Source organism: Brachyhypopomus gauderio, chromosome 18, assembly GCF_052324685.1.
Source record: "Brachyhypopomus gauderio isolate BG-103 chromosome 18, BGAUD_0.2, whole genome shotgun sequence".
Classification (NCBI taxonomy): domain Eukaryota; kingdom Metazoa; phylum Chordata; class Actinopteri; order Gymnotiformes; family Hypopomidae; genus Brachyhypopomus; species Brachyhypopomus gauderio.
Genome location: NC_135228.1, coordinates 4,294,062 through 4,308,822, shown reverse-complemented (window position 1 = coordinate 4,308,822; position 14,761 = coordinate 4,294,062). Strand labels below are relative to the sequence as shown.

The window sequence follows — 14,761 nt, the reverse complement described above, 5'->3', positions numbered from 1 at the left end:
CAGTTTTTTACGACTGCTAACATGAGTTTGTCCAATCTGTAGTCACATTTTCAAAACTCTAACACAGTGAACACAACATCGGTCTTCAGTGGCTATACAATTAGTACAATTCATGTTGTTTTTGCACAAAATGCATTCATTTAACATGTTTCTACACTGCTTATATTTTCTATACACACAAGGTTATCCAATAACAAAATTCTGGATCATTTTTGTCATATTTGCAAACACTTGCACACAGCATGTCAAAAATGAAATATTATGGCAGATGCTATTTGCACCCGGGTGTACCTAGTGGTGTGTGCTATTTGCACCCGGGTATATGCAGCAGTGTGTGCTATTTGCACCCGGGTGTACCTAGTGGTGTGTGCTATTTGCACCCGGGTATATGCAGCAGTGTGTGCTATTTGCACCCGGGTGTACCTAGTGGTGTGTGCTATTTGCACCCGGGTATATGCAGCAGTGTGTGCTATTTGCACCCGGGTGTACATAGCAGTGTGTGCTATTTGCACCCGGGTGTACATAGCAGTGTGTGCTATTTGCACCCAGGTGTACATAGCAGTGTGTGCTATTTGCACCCGTGTGTATATACAGCAGTGTGTGCTATTTGCACCAGTGTATATACAGCAGTGTGTGCTATTTGCACCCGACATTTTCCTTTATTAGATTAGTACTATTCTTTTTTGTTTTGTGACAAAACACATTTTACTTACAAATTATTTTACAAGAGGTGAAGATACTTTTGTTTGGGGTTATGGGGTGGCCCTCAGTTTGTTCTTATTGAATTTTGTTTTTCACTTGTGAGTCTCTTCTTTGTTTTTCTTTACTATGCTCTGAGAATTTAAATAGCAATTTAATTATCCTAAGTTGCTTGCCGCTAATGGCAGTAATCACATGCTAAATACTACATTATAATATACACTGCCAGTGATAAATGATAATGTTAAAACAAAATGTAACAAGTTAATATCTGTCTGTTGCACCCTCATATTTACACACTGTATAATGTAGATAAATATTCTTCCTGCCAGTATATATCAGCCCCTTTAATTTAATTTCACAGAATGCCGAAGACAGATTTTACTTTTTTATTCATTTTTTTCTGCATGGTTTGTACATTGGGGTGGGACCTCACATGATTTACTCTTTATTAGTCCCTGCTGCTATAATCCGATCCCGAATGTATAGCCGGATCTCATTCACTTGGCTTTGCTTCATGGATGCAGGATCTCCAAATCTCAGAAGAGCTTCAGCATTCTGAAACATCGCGCACGCACGCACGCACGCACACACACACACACACACACACACACACACACACACACACACACACACACACACACACACACACACACACACAGACAGACAGAGTGAATACACATCCACTGCAAAACACCCAATGAAATTCTAAAATGACTTTAGAATGATGATAATTATGATAGCAGTGGTATTATTAATGCAGGGATGGGCAACTTCCATGATAGAGGGCCAAAATTTTTTCAGCACTATTATTGGAGGGCCACACGACCACGCACTTCAAATAATTGGATAAGATAGACACTAAAAATTATTCTCAATAAGAACACATTTTAAATGAATTCAGATCTGTGTGTTTATTGCACCAACATACATCTATTTTCTGCATATAAACACATTAACATGTCCTTAATAAGCATTTGCTTAATAAAAAAGTGCAAAAAGGAATTTGAACTCCTTCATATCAAAGAAGTGTAGCGCGCTGCGGAGCGAGGAGGCGGACACAAACGCTGAGAAGAGCGAGATTTAGTAAGGGGAATTCCATGGGCGAAGTCGTTTGTACAGGCACGGGTCAAAACGGGAGAGCCGTCCAAGTGGTCATCAGGACAGGCAGGAGTCGTAACAGGAGAGCCATTCACAACGGAGAAACACAACGGAGACAGAAAATACCAAAACAGCAATGACAGATAATCCACAAAACCGAACAAACCACAAATAACCGTCAACGGGCGAAACACAGAGATACAAGTACACAGGACTAAACTAGACACAACTGAACACAATGATGACACGGGCTTGACAGACAGAGGGAAACCAGGGCAACAGACACGCAGGGCGGGATAACCGGGCAAGGAACAACACCGACACGAGGAACAGGGACACCGGAGTGACAGCTAGGAGAGGGGGGCGTAGCCCTACGTGACAAGAACAAAAAAGTCCTGCTCTATCAGTTTTTTTTTCTTCTTTTAATTATTAAATTATTATTTATCTATTTGCGGGCCGCAGTGAGTGAGGACAAGGGCTGCCAGTTGCCCATCCCTGGTTTAAGGGGTTAATTCAAGTGTTTTGTGGAACAGGAATAGCACTAAAATCTGCAGGTCAGGTTGTCTCTGTGACAGGCAGTGCACCAAAACCAGTGAACTGATCCAAATTAGGGATATAATAACCACCGGTCAACTGGTACAAAGACAAGACATATATAGACAAACAAACGACCCTCAGGTGAGACGGATTGCGGGCTCCGCCCACCTGAGTGACGAACACAACAACAACAACAACAACGACAACTGCCACCGTGGACGGAGGTGACAGGGTTCATACACTTTTTTGACAACTAATTTCCATGACTTTTCCATGACTTTCAGACAAATTTCAATGACTGTACATTCTCTAAACATATGTGTAGACACGAAAAATAAGAAAAAATCCAGGCTAAAATTCCACAGTATATCATCAATTAATGAAAAGACACATGGTTTAATTGAAAAAATAAACATTTACCGTATTTTCAATATCAATATAAGCCACATCTAAGTTTTTTTTAATGGAAAATGTTGTAGCTATAAGCCGTATCCGGGCTAAAAGCCGGTGAGTTCCCGCTTACCGACGGGTCTGGTTAACGACGGACGGAGTTACGACCGACTTTTCTTAATTTCGCGCGGTGCGTGGAGGTGCAGTGGCAGCACTGTGGAGTGTTGTGGAGTGTAGTGGAGTGTTGTGTTGTGTACGATAAGCTGAAGCAGCACAGCCTCCACCGCAGCCCATCTCGGGCTGATCCAGGTTTTTGTGTTGTGAAAACAGAAAGTACTTTTGTGGATGAAATTAACTATTTGGTTAATTGTATGAGGTAGATGTGTTGCTGCCTAAAGTTTAGAAAAAGTATCTCAAGTACTGATAAACGCTTGTTAGCAGTATACAGTAAAAAACTGTAAATTCAATAGCGGTTCTGTAATGTATTTCTAGCTGTGACTATATAATACAGTACAGTGATATAGTTTTAGTCTCTGTAATAAATTCAGTTTTTGTGTTTATCATATAACACAAGATAAATGGTATTACCATCAAAGCAAATACACCGCAGCTGGAGCCATCTTCTTGAGTCACAGTTGGAATGCTTCCACTTGTCCATCCGTCTAGCTTCTCTCCGGTAATGGCCCTTTCCCTCATGAAATTCCTATGAACATAAAAGTAGTTTTTAAATGCCGTGTGATTGCCTAGATTTTATTTGTGTATTTTTTGTTCAAAGTTTAAATACTGCTTACCTCCAGTGATTTAGCCATTGCCTCTGCCGGATCACACTTGGTTGGGAGTCCATGACATACACCTTACGCAACTCAACATTTGCTGCAACAAGGAACCAGTGTGAATTTCTGCATATGGGCAGAAATATCCACTGGTATGTTTCAAACTGCACCTGTTAACAGGAAAATATACTTTGACCACCATTCTTGTAAACCAACATGCTGTTACGGTGACAGCCCCGGACCCCTCCATGTGGGTGTGCCGCTACGTTGTCTGCGTGCCGTTATGTCCATGTTTGTAGTTCCGTGGGTGTGGGTTGTCTGTGAGCGTTCGTAGTCTCACCTGTGCCTTGTCTCGAGATCACGAGGGTATGTGTTAATCACCTATTCAATGTGCATTCACGCAATGTCTTGTGCTCGTCTTTGTCTAAAGCTTCATGCCTGTGTGAGAGTTGTCTACATGTACTTGCCCTCCGCACGGAGCTTAACGTGTTTGTGTTTTCATTAAACGTTTTATGTTGCACCGTTCGACGCTCGTCGTGCCTCCTCCCTCGAGAGTTACACATGCGATGTTAGTGAAAGCTTACATTCTGGTATTTCCAAACATCGTATTGGTTTTTCTTCCAAAATCCTTCAAGGAAACACTGCAAAATGTAAACTGGTTTGATGGATTCTTCTGCCAGCAGTCCAAGGTAAGCATGTATAACCTTAAAACAAAGACACAAAAAACCAAATAAACTTCAACAACCTATAAGTACAAGAATACAAAACATTACTATTAAAAATATTAGTGTTAACTTAAACAGTGCATGCTGTTTACATTGTCATTCAGCCATGCTCCTGGTTTAAGGGTATCGATGTCAAGATCATAGAGAGTAATCCCTCCAACACTAAAACCATTATCTGGGGTTGGAAGCCCTTTGTGCTTTCTATGGACAAGGAATGAAGGCAAATTTTCCAGTTCTGTATCTGGTTCATGGAGACGTCGTTTCTTGGCTGGAATCAGTAACAAACATTAACATGTTATTTACTTCACATTATTAAAGAGATTCAAATTATGTTAAAACATAATATTGTAAGTAATATAATAATCAGAATAATAAAATAATAAGGGTCATCACCTTTTTTGTTGAAAGTGATGTTTCTCTGTTTCTTTGGTCTTCCCCGTCTGCTTTTAACTGGTGTGATTTTAAGGCCAGTCCATTCTTCACCACCAGCATTTGTTCCATTTTTGTTCAATTCAAGTTCTGGTACCCCTTCATCAGTGTGGATAGGAATACAAGGAACATTGATTGTTACATTCTCAGTTTCCTTGCTGATTTCTAAGCACTCTTGGCTATCTTGGCTATCTCCAGGGTCCAATGTCTGTCTGTCAACATCAATGTTTTTTTTTGTATTGGATTCCATTTGAAGTAGTACAACTTGTTTGTTGACCTTCCAGCAATTCAACAGGTTTCTCAATATTTGCAGTTTGTCCTGATATTCTTGGCCTCCACAGCTAGCAATAATTGATGTTATTTCCATGGCTATAGGGCAAACAGTATTAAATCGGTCATTGCTACCAAATTTTGACTTTGGCATTGAGATGACTCGACAACGCTCTGAACCATTATTTAAGACCTCCTGTGTAACTTCCTCATTTCGCTTGATCCATCTTGGATGGATGCATGAAGGATCAAGGCCTTGAACATTTTCATGCTTTTGGCAGAAAAGAATATGGGCACAGGGGAGTCCAAACGATACTGAAAATGAGCAAGAGCACGTTTTCATAGCTTTGTCCACTATGTTCTTCTTGGATCTGCCTTTCCCAAGCCATTGCACACAGTAACATTCTTCTTCTTTCACAATGGTAAAACTTTCCTTTTCTGCTTTACGCAACTCCTCCGTTACCATTCTGAAGGCTTTTTCTGTCAGAATTTTTGAAAGTTCCACTGCTGTTTGTGAAACTGCTCGTGTGTCAAAGAACTGTGTGGTAATCTCAGAACACTCATGAAAACTTCTTTCACATTCTTGTATGTTCACAAATTCAATTAATTCTTTTAGTGCTTCACAAATGGACAAATTTTGGTGTAGTACCTTCTTCAGTTTCTGAAAGTGGCTCTCAATTCTGTTGTTTGTGTTATTTCCCATAGTTGGCATATTCTTTCTGAACAAATGTGCCCAATCCTCCTTTGAAGCATCCCATTGTGTCAAAAAATAATCAGCAAATTTTTGGTCTTGACATTCACGTTTGAATTTTTCCAAATATTTTTGGTACTGCTCATGAGTGTCACTGTACAAAATGGATGCCAAAGTGGCCAAAAGCTCTTTCTTTGCTTTCCTTGGCAAAAGTAGCTCAGCGATTCTTTTTTTCCAGTGTTTGATCACATGGAAAGAGCAGAGAAAAACATTTGCACCTTTAAAATTATCATGCAGTACTTTCATCTGGGTTGTATCTTTGTCGACCATGAACATTTTAATACTTTCCCAGTTGGCATTTCTATCCTTGAAAAGGGAACACATCTGAGACAGGTGCTGTTCAGTTTCTCCCCGCAGGAAGGCATATGCAACTTGCTCTCCTAACCCTTGTTCATTCATTACAGCAAAGCACTGAAGAGTGTAACCTTGTTTGTTTGTTTTGTAAGTGGCATCAGCAAATACAATGTCTGGATTTTTTTGGAATGCCTGTCTCATCTTCTGAGTCTGGATAAAAATCATCTGAATGCTTCCACCATCATCTGCTAGAATCTCAGCTGAATGGCCACTGTCTTTCATATTTTTCACTACACTTACAATCTGCTCTGCATCACTTTGGCTGTTCTGCTTTTCTTGTTTTATTTGCTGTTTTATGTTGTGTAGATCCTTTAATTTGACTTGCTTACCAAATCTGTCTTTCACAAACCCTTTCAAAGTGGCTGCACTGACCTGAAAATATCCAGTTAACTTAGAATTTGCTTCAAAAACAAAATAGAATCAGACTTCACATCTAAATTAACTTCATATTAGATTCACTCTTACCTTTAACTGTACCAATCTCTCAATTTCTTGTCTTTCCTCTTCAGTAGGTCGTCTGTTTTGCGGATATTTCTGAAAAATCTGGGCAGATACAGGATGGTTGTGTTCTTCCACCAGCTTACAAACAATAAGTTTGCACAATTTCCTGTCATAGCGAATCTTCATGATCACAGGACACCCCATCCTCAAATAATGCTGGAAGGGTCTTTCATGTTTGCCTGCAATTACGTGCACACAATGAAGGATAGCATATTATTAGTAGAATTAGCAGAATTAAACCATGTTTGTTAATAGGTAGGTAGCATTTAATCTACTAAGAATATATCTAATACTAACATTTTCTCTTTCAAACTATTTAATTTACTGTCTAAAACACTTTTATTTATGTTATTACCCTGCTGAAAAAAACATTCTGGCCAACACAAGATGATTAAACATCATGGTCTACAAGCATGATAAACCTGACCAAGTTAGACAACCAGCATGACACAGGTGGTCCACCAGTATGATGGAACTGATCAACCAGTTTTACCAAACTAGCCAACCAGTTCGACCATCCTTGATAAACTATTGATAAACTATCTAGGCAATCACAAAACATACTCTATATTGGTCAAGAGCTGGTTAACCACCTGTTTTACCAGCATATGGTATGGCCTTTTCGACTACTTTGACCATGAAAGAGCAACTTAGACCATCTAAAACCTGTAACCAGCAAAAGCTGGTATTTTAAGGTACTCTCTGTATGTGTTAAATTAGTGCAGAATATGATTTCACTCACTTTTGCAAGTTCTCTTGAACCCATAATGGACACATGATAGAGTCAGTCTGGAATACTGTATTGTTTCTGTGAGAACTGAATCTGTATCATGTATTTTTTCAGATCTCTCTTTGTGCATTGGATGGTTGCCCTCTGCACACCATACTCTCAATGCTCTCTGGAAGTTCTCATAACTTTCAAATGAGTCTCCTTCACGAATTTCCTTTCGTTTTTCTTCCTTCTTAGGAGAAAACACAAATATTAGCTTATATAAAATAGTCATTACATTATAAGTCTGGCATATTGACTCTGTCATGCAAAAACCTTAATTCAAAAGGACAACTGTACAGAAAAACGGTCCGATTTTTTCTAAAAACAAAATTTTAAAGCCAAAATTAATTTCCTAGAAAATGATTGCACTTACATATTTTGTTATACACATTCATGTCCTTTGTGTGTATTGAAACAACACAAAAAATAGAGAACAAAAAGACAAGTTTATATAATTTTACACAAAACTAAAAAAAAATAGACTGGACAAAATGGTTTTTTGTAAGATAGCAATGCAACTGTCACGTAGGGCTATATCCCCCTCTCTAGCTGTCACTTCGGGTTCCTGCTCCTCGTCTGTGTTGTTCCCTGCATGTCTGTCTCCATGCACCCCCCCCCCCCCCCCGGTCTGCCACGCCCCTGTCGTCATTTTCTTCACCTGTGTCTAGTTTCGTTCTTTGTATTTATAGTCCTTGTGTTTCCCATATCGGTTGATTTGTTCTAATTGGTTAGTTTGTGCTCTTGTTATTCATGCTCTTTGGTCTTTGTTCAGTGTTCTACGCTTCCTGGTCTGTGAGTTCTACTCGTTTCGTTGCTCAGTCGTCTATGTTTTCCATAGCCTGATTTTCTAGTTTGTATGCGTTTACCACATGTTTGGTTTAAAGTAGTGATGGCAAAAGTGGGGCTTTTGGGAGATCGAATCAAATGAACAAAGTGATTCGATGTGTTTTAATGAAATATGACATTAAATATTCCCCCATACCATATTGTGTCCCTGAATAAATTTTAGTCATGAAAACATCATTTTGCATGCAGAGAACAGGGTTGTTTTAATGATTAAGATGTATTTTTCACTGTTAATCAGTGGACTGATATAGCTGACTATTCATCTTACATTGCAAGGTAGGGAAATGCTTGTGTAATCCTTTATTCATTAAACATTACAAGTAATCAGTTGTGACATTACAAGTAATCAGTAAACATTCTGATTTCAGACCAGCTGCTTGAAAAAAGATTCGAAACATATCGAAACAGCGTGACGTAACGAAACCCGTTTTTGGAACAGTCACATGACTTTCCCGTTTCGATACGGACTTCGGAACACCGTGATTCAAATAAATCGATTCAGTTTGATTCCACGTTTCGAATTTGACATCACTAAGTTTAAAGTGTTCGTTCGGTGTCTTAGTGCCCTGTTTAATTATTAGTTGCGTCATGCCTGTTTATTTGTCAAACCTGAATGGCTCGCCCGTTATGACCCCTGCCTGTTTGAACGACTGGAATTCCCCTTAATAAATCTCGCTCTCCTCAGCGTTTGTGTCTCCTAGCTCTGTAGCGCGAGCTACGTTACAGCGACAGACATTTACCTGAACACACCTCATTTCGAGACTAACACACATATATGCACAGTATATATATCGCGCTGCATCTAGAGTCATAGCGCATGCCATTTTCCAGCTAAACATTTACATCAACAATAAACAGAATAGAAAATAAAACATAGCTACATCTACCACAAACTGGAATTAACTTTACCTCTGAACTTCGTTTTAAAAGAGATTTCTTCATTGTCTGTGAACATAAAATAAGTAAGATGACGTTTGCAAGTTAGCTATAATGCTCGTATTAGCTCAAATATATCAGTGTTCAGTCAACAGTGTTCGTTGGATAATAATTCTCACACTATTTCTTAAATATATATCTTAACATGTAGAGTTAAATTGAGTGATTGACATAACTATTATTATTATTATTAGTAATACATAACTATTAACCAAATTCTGCTTACCATTTCCTATTGTCTCCGCTTCCCATCGGGTCCTTTTAATTTGCGCCTTTTCGCTCCCGCGCGAAAATGGTAGACATGCGCAGATCGGTTCGCTTTCTTTTTTTAATTAAGGGGTGAAAATAGCCTCGCTGTGTGGCAAATGCTACTTGTACCCGGGTGCAAATAGACACTCCGAATATATATATAGGGTCTCTGGTCAAGACCCATGGGGCATCATTACGCGCATGCGCAGTACTCGGAGAAGCGGGCGGCGCTGCATTCAACGTTTGATGAAAGTAAAAGCGAAACCAGCAGCTTCGTGTGGTAACAGTGGAATACATATCTGTAGGGGAAAATACGGTGAGTATCTGAATCCGATCTGTCATTTAAAACGTATGCGAAGAAACTACACAATCGACGGCTAAGTAGGTTTATATTGAATTCTCAATTAACTGAGTTTATTTCATTATTGAACATGAAAAGGCATTTAGCTGCTAACTCGCCATAACAGCGGAAATACGGTCGTCTACGTAAACAGACCACGCTCGTTTTGAGTCATCTAAGAACATGAACCGAATCGGAACAAAGTGTTTACATGAGTGCGTTTATGCTCTTTTACTCTCCTCCTGTGTCACATCAACACGTATCACTGCTGCAGTTTTATCAATTTAAAAATCACGTTTCTTTCAAGCTTTTTTTACGACTCGCTTTTTACTACTAATCTTACTACGCAGAAAAAACTCCGGCAAATACAACTGTCGTCATATCGCTGGAAGTGCCACAGTGTTTCGGACTGTAAGTCAGTAGATCTAAGTGTTTACGTGTGCTAAGACTACATGTTTAGTCTGCTATTTATAAAATCATAGGTTAATTACACCTAACAGTGTCAGACCAGCATTGCCTCAAAGGTGTGCGTGTACAAATGAGGACATTTACATTTATATTCATGGCATTTAACAGACTAATACAGTCTAATACATGGTGACTTACAAAACTGATTTAGTTATGAATTTGATATAGACTCTTCTACAAGTCTCCGTGTGTGTGTGTGTGTGTGTGTGTGTGTGTGTGGTTTACAGCTGTAATCTGTAGGAGACATGACCTCCAGAATGAATGTCTCTGGGCAACAACACACACAGGATGTGGGACACAGTGGGACTGGGTGCTCATAAATGAAATGAAATGTGCCATATTTTGTCAATTGTGATTTTTACACCCCAATCGAAATTTGTCCTCCGCTTTTAACCCATCTGTGCAGTCAGAACACACACACACTAGTGATTACTAGGGGGCTGTGGATCAAACATACCCAGAGCGGTGGGCAGCCCTAGCCCGGCGCCCGGGGAGCAGTTGGGGTTAGGTGCCTTGCTCAAGGGCACCTCAGTCATGGCCTCAGGTCTGGGAATCGAACCCACGACCCTCCGGTCACAAGACCAGTTCCCTAACCGCCAGGCCATGACTGCCCAATGATCCTGCAATTCACGGTACACACTTGAAATTAGCATGAAAACAGATGAAGCGCAGCACACACACAGCGTGAAGCAGATAAACAAAGCAAAAGTCACTGTACCTCTTCTTGACTGTTGCACTCTGCTGTTACCTAGTTACATGATACAGAGATAAAACATAAGAACAAATACCTACATTATTAATAAGGGCAGTTAGAGATTGTGCAATTTCTTTAAAAACAGCATGCTAAAAATTTATATACACATTAAGTTTAGCATTTCAACATTAATTAGGTCTTTATTTAATTGTGTGTGTTAATCTGATTTAAGGTAAGATATCAGACTTAACTGAGTCCAGCTGTGTGTCCACGATGAGTGACAGGTCAATGAACCATCCACATCACTTCAGAGAGGGAGACATTCCTAATGTGATCAGGTAATGATGATGTATGAATGTGAGTGTTGTACTGAGTTCAGGTAATGATGATGTAGGTATGTGAGTGTTGTACTGAGTTCAGGTAATGATGATGTAGGAATGTGAGTGTTGTACTGAGTTCAGGTAATGATGATGTAGGAATGTGAATGTTGTACTGAGTTCAGGTAATGATGTAGGGATGTGAGTGTTGTACTGAGTTCAGGTAATGATGATGTAGGAATGTGAGTGTTGTACTGAGTACAGGTAATGATGATGTAGGAATGTGAGTGTTGTAGTGAGTTCAGGTAATGATGATGTAGGAATGTGAGTGTTGTACTGAGTACAGGTAATGATGATGTAGAAATGTGAGTGTTGTACTGAGTTCAGGTAATGATGATGTATGAATGTTAGTGTTGTACTGAGTTCAGGTAATGATGATGTATGAATGTGAGTGTTGTACTGAGTTCAGGTAATGATGATGTAGGAATGTGAGTGTTGTACTGAGTTCAGGTAATGATGATGTAGGAATGTGAGTGTTGTACTGAGTTCAGGTAATGATGATGTATGAATGTTAGTGTTGTACTGAGTTCAGGTAATGATGTAGGAATGTGAGTTGTACTGAGTTCAGATAATGATAATGTAGGAATGCGAGTGTTGTACTGAGTTCAGGTAATGATGATGTAAGAATGTGAGTGTTGTACTGAGTTCAGGTAATGATGATGTATGAATGTTAGTGTTGTACTGAGTTCAGGTAATGATGTAGGAATGTGAGTTGTACTGAGTTCATGTAATGATGATGTAAGAATGTGAGTGTTGTACTGAGTTCAGGTAATGATGATGTAGGAATGTGAGTGTTGTACTGAGTTCAGGTAATGATGGTGTATGAATATGAGTGTTGTAATAAGTTCAGATTATGATGATGTAGGAATGTGAGTGTTCTAATGGCTTCCAGCTTTTTTCTGTAATTTAATACCAATTTTTTAATTAACAGATATAAAAATTGTAATGACAAACATAGCTGTGTCAAATTATATTTCCATCATTTATACACATATGATTTCACATTTTGGTGTTAAGTATATGTTTTTTTAACTTGTCATGTAGTGTGACTAAGCATGAAAGATCAGACGCACCCAGTTTTGTGTCCATGAAGAGTGACTGTTCAATGGACCCTCCATTATGCTTTGGACAGGAAATGAATCCTGAGTACAGGTAATGATGTAGGTATGTGAGTGTTGTACTGAGTTCAGGTAATGATGATGTATGAATGTTAGTGTTGTACTGAGTTCAGGTAATGATGTGAGTTGTACTGAGTTCAGATAATGATAATGTAGGAATGCGAGTGTTGTACTGAGTTCAGGTAATGATGATGTATGAATGTTAGTGTTGTACTGAGTTCAGGTAATGATGTAGGAATGTGAGTTGTACTGAGTTCAGATAATGATAATGTAGGAATGTGAGTGTTGTACTGAGTTCAGGTAATGATGATGTAGGAATGTGAGTGTTGTACTGAGTTCAGGTAATGATAATGTAGGAACGTGAGTGTTGTAATGAGTTCAGATTATGATGATGTAGGAATGTGAGTGTTCTAATGGCTTCCAGCTTTTTTCTGTAATTTCATACCAATATTTTAATTAACAGATATAAAAATTGTAATGACAAACATAGCTATGTGTCAAATTATATTTCCATCATTTATACACGTGTTTTCACATTTTGGTGTTAACGATATGTATTTTTAACTTGTCATTTAGTGTGACTAAGCATGAAAGATCAGACGCACCCAGTTTTGTGTCCATGAAGAGTGACTGTTCAATGGACCCTCCATTACGCTTTGGACAGGAAATGAATCCTACTGAGTTCAGGTAATGATGATGTAGGAATGTGAGTGCTGTACTGAGTTCAGGTAATGATGATGTAGGAATGTGAGTGTTCTAATGGCTTCCAGCTTTTTTCTGTAATTTCATACCAATATTTTAATTAACAGATATAAAAATTGTAATGACAAACATAGCTATGTGTCAAATTATATTTCCATCATTTATACACGTGTTTTCACATTTTGGTGTTAACGATATGTATTTTTAACTTGTCATTTAGTGTGACTAAGCATGAAAGATCAGACGCACCCAGTTTTGTGTCCATGAAGAGTGACTGTTCAATGGACCCTCCATTACGCTTTGGACAGGAAATGAATCCTACTGAGTTCAGGTAATGATGATGTAGGAATTTGAGTGTTGTTCTGAGTTCAGGTAACGATGATGTAGGAATGTGAGAAGCAGAGCAGATAGCATCATCAGACATACAACTAGGTTTCATAAAAGCCTTTTACCTTCCACGGTCACACTGACAGTAAACTTCTAACTAATTTCACTGAATATCTAAAATTCTCACAGCACACAGAAAGCATATATGAGTGTTCTGCTGAACACAGTTACGGATGAATTAGGGAATGTGACTCTGAGAAATTAGTGCTGCTACATCCTTTATTTCATTACGATCCCTTAGTTAATAACATAACTCTTAATATTCGCTATAATTACTATTTTGTTTCCAATTACTTACTGTAATATCTTAATAATAAATGTTTAATTATAATGTTTACAATACGTACAAAACATACATATAAAATTTAGTTTCCATTTTTATACACACATCATATTTTAGCATTTTGACTTTTTTGTGTGTGTGTGTGTGTGTGTGTGTGTGTGTGTGTGTGTGTGTGTGTGTGTGTGTTAGAGTGTTAACTAAGTGTAAGATATCAGACTCACCTGAACCCAGCTGTATGTCCATGAAGAGTGACCAGTCAATGAACCCTCCACTTACCTTCAGAGAGGGAGAGTGTTCTACTGAGTTCAGGTATTGATGATGTATGAATGTGAGTGTATTACTGAGTTCAGGTAATGATGATGTATGAATGTGAGTGTTGTCCTGAGTTCAGGTAATGATGATGTAGCAATGTGAGTGTTATACTGAGTTCAGGTATTGATGATGTAGGAATGTGAGTGTTGTACTGAGTTCAGGTAATGATGATGTAGGAATGTGAGTGTTGTACTGAGTTCAGGTAATGATGATGTAGGTATGTGAGTGTTGTACTGAGTTCAGGTAATGATGATGTAGGAATGTGAGTGTTGTACTGAGTTCAGGTAATGATGATGTAGGAATGTGAGTGTTGTACTGAGTTCACGTAATGATGATGTATGAATGTGAGTGTTGTACTGAGTTCAGGTAATGATGATGTAGGAATGTGAGTGTTGTACTGAGTTCAGGTAATGATGATATAGGAATGTGAGTGTTGTACTGAGTTCAGATAATGATAATGTAGGAATGTGAGTGTTCTGTTGAGTTCAGGTAATGATGATGTATGAATGTGAGTGTTGTACTGAGTTCAGGTAATGATGATGTAGGAATGTGAGTGTTGTACTGAGTTTAGGTAATGATGATGTAAGAATGTGAGTGTTAGTAGTACTGAGTTCAGGTAGTGATGATGTAGGAATGTGAGTGTTGTACTGAGTTCAGGTAATGATGATGTATATTGCAAACTATGTTGAATCCATAAGAAATATTCACAAGATTGTTATTAAGAATGTGTTTAGGACAGTGTTTCTC

At 38.6% G+C, this 14,761-nt stretch overlaps 2 protein-coding genes across 15 annotated transcripts in view; one reads left to right on the top strand and one right to left on the bottom strand.

Annotated features, from left to right (window-relative positions):
- Window positions 1-1,089: 1,089 nt before the first annotated feature.
- Window positions 1,090-9,505, bottom strand: LOC143482211 (uncharacterized). 9 transcript variants are annotated; one of them, XM_076980508.1, is made up of 11 exons: window positions 9,311-9,505; window positions 9,058-9,093; window positions 7,676-7,700; window positions 7,273-7,492; window positions 6,495-6,709; window positions 4,619-5,841; window positions 4,318-4,493; window positions 4,085-4,204; window positions 3,519-3,670; window positions 3,316-3,430; window positions 1,090-1,257 (listed from the first exon to the last, which is right to left on the bottom strand). In XM_076980508.1, the coding sequence occupies exons 6-11, from the start codon at window positions 5,634-5,636 to the stop codon at window positions 1,141-1,143; spliced, it is 1,698 nt and encodes a 565-aa protein (XP_076836623.1). In that variant the 5' UTR covers window positions 5,637-5,841; window positions 6,495-6,709; window positions 7,273-7,492; window positions 7,676-7,700; window positions 9,058-9,093; window positions 9,311-9,505; the 3' UTR covers window positions 1,090-1,140. The 9 variants fall into 9 exon arrangements, 8 of the variants coding, with proteins under 8 accessions (XP_076836623.1, XP_076836621.1, XP_076836622.1 ...); XR_013122164.1 differs by lacking the exon at window positions 7,676-7,700 and having other exon boundaries at window positions 4,619-4,753; XM_076980506.1 differs by lacking the exon at window positions 7,676-7,700.
- Window positions 9,506-9,519: 14 nt separating this feature from the next.
- Window positions 9,520-14,761, top strand: part of LOC143482196 (NACHT, LRR and PYD domains-containing protein 3-like) — a 49,471-nt gene continuing 44,229 nt past the window's right edge. For 2 of the 6 annotated variants that reach the window (XR_013122160.1, XM_076980477.1), the window contains exons 1-8: window positions 9,520-9,649; window positions 10,369-10,465; window positions 10,760-10,773; window positions 11,068-11,173; window positions 12,257-12,364; window positions 12,907-13,017; window positions 13,253-13,363; window positions 13,892-14,011. Coding sequence is in view for 5 of the 6 variants with exons in the window: in XM_076980477.1 (XP_076836592.1) it covers window positions 9,535-9,649; window positions 10,369-10,465; window positions 10,760-10,773; window positions 11,068-11,173; window positions 12,257-12,364; window positions 12,907-13,017; window positions 13,253-13,363; window positions 13,892-14,011 (782 nt within the window). In the remaining variant the exon portion in view is untranslated. Of the gene's footprint in view, window positions 9,650-10,023; window positions 10,085-10,368; window positions 10,466-10,759; window positions 10,774-11,067; window positions 11,174-12,256; window positions 12,377-12,906; window positions 13,018-13,252; window positions 13,364-13,891; window positions 14,012-14,761 lie in introns of those variants that run through there. The other 4 variants (XM_076980479.1, XM_076980480.1, XM_076980478.1 and 1 more) reach the window with 4 other exon arrangements.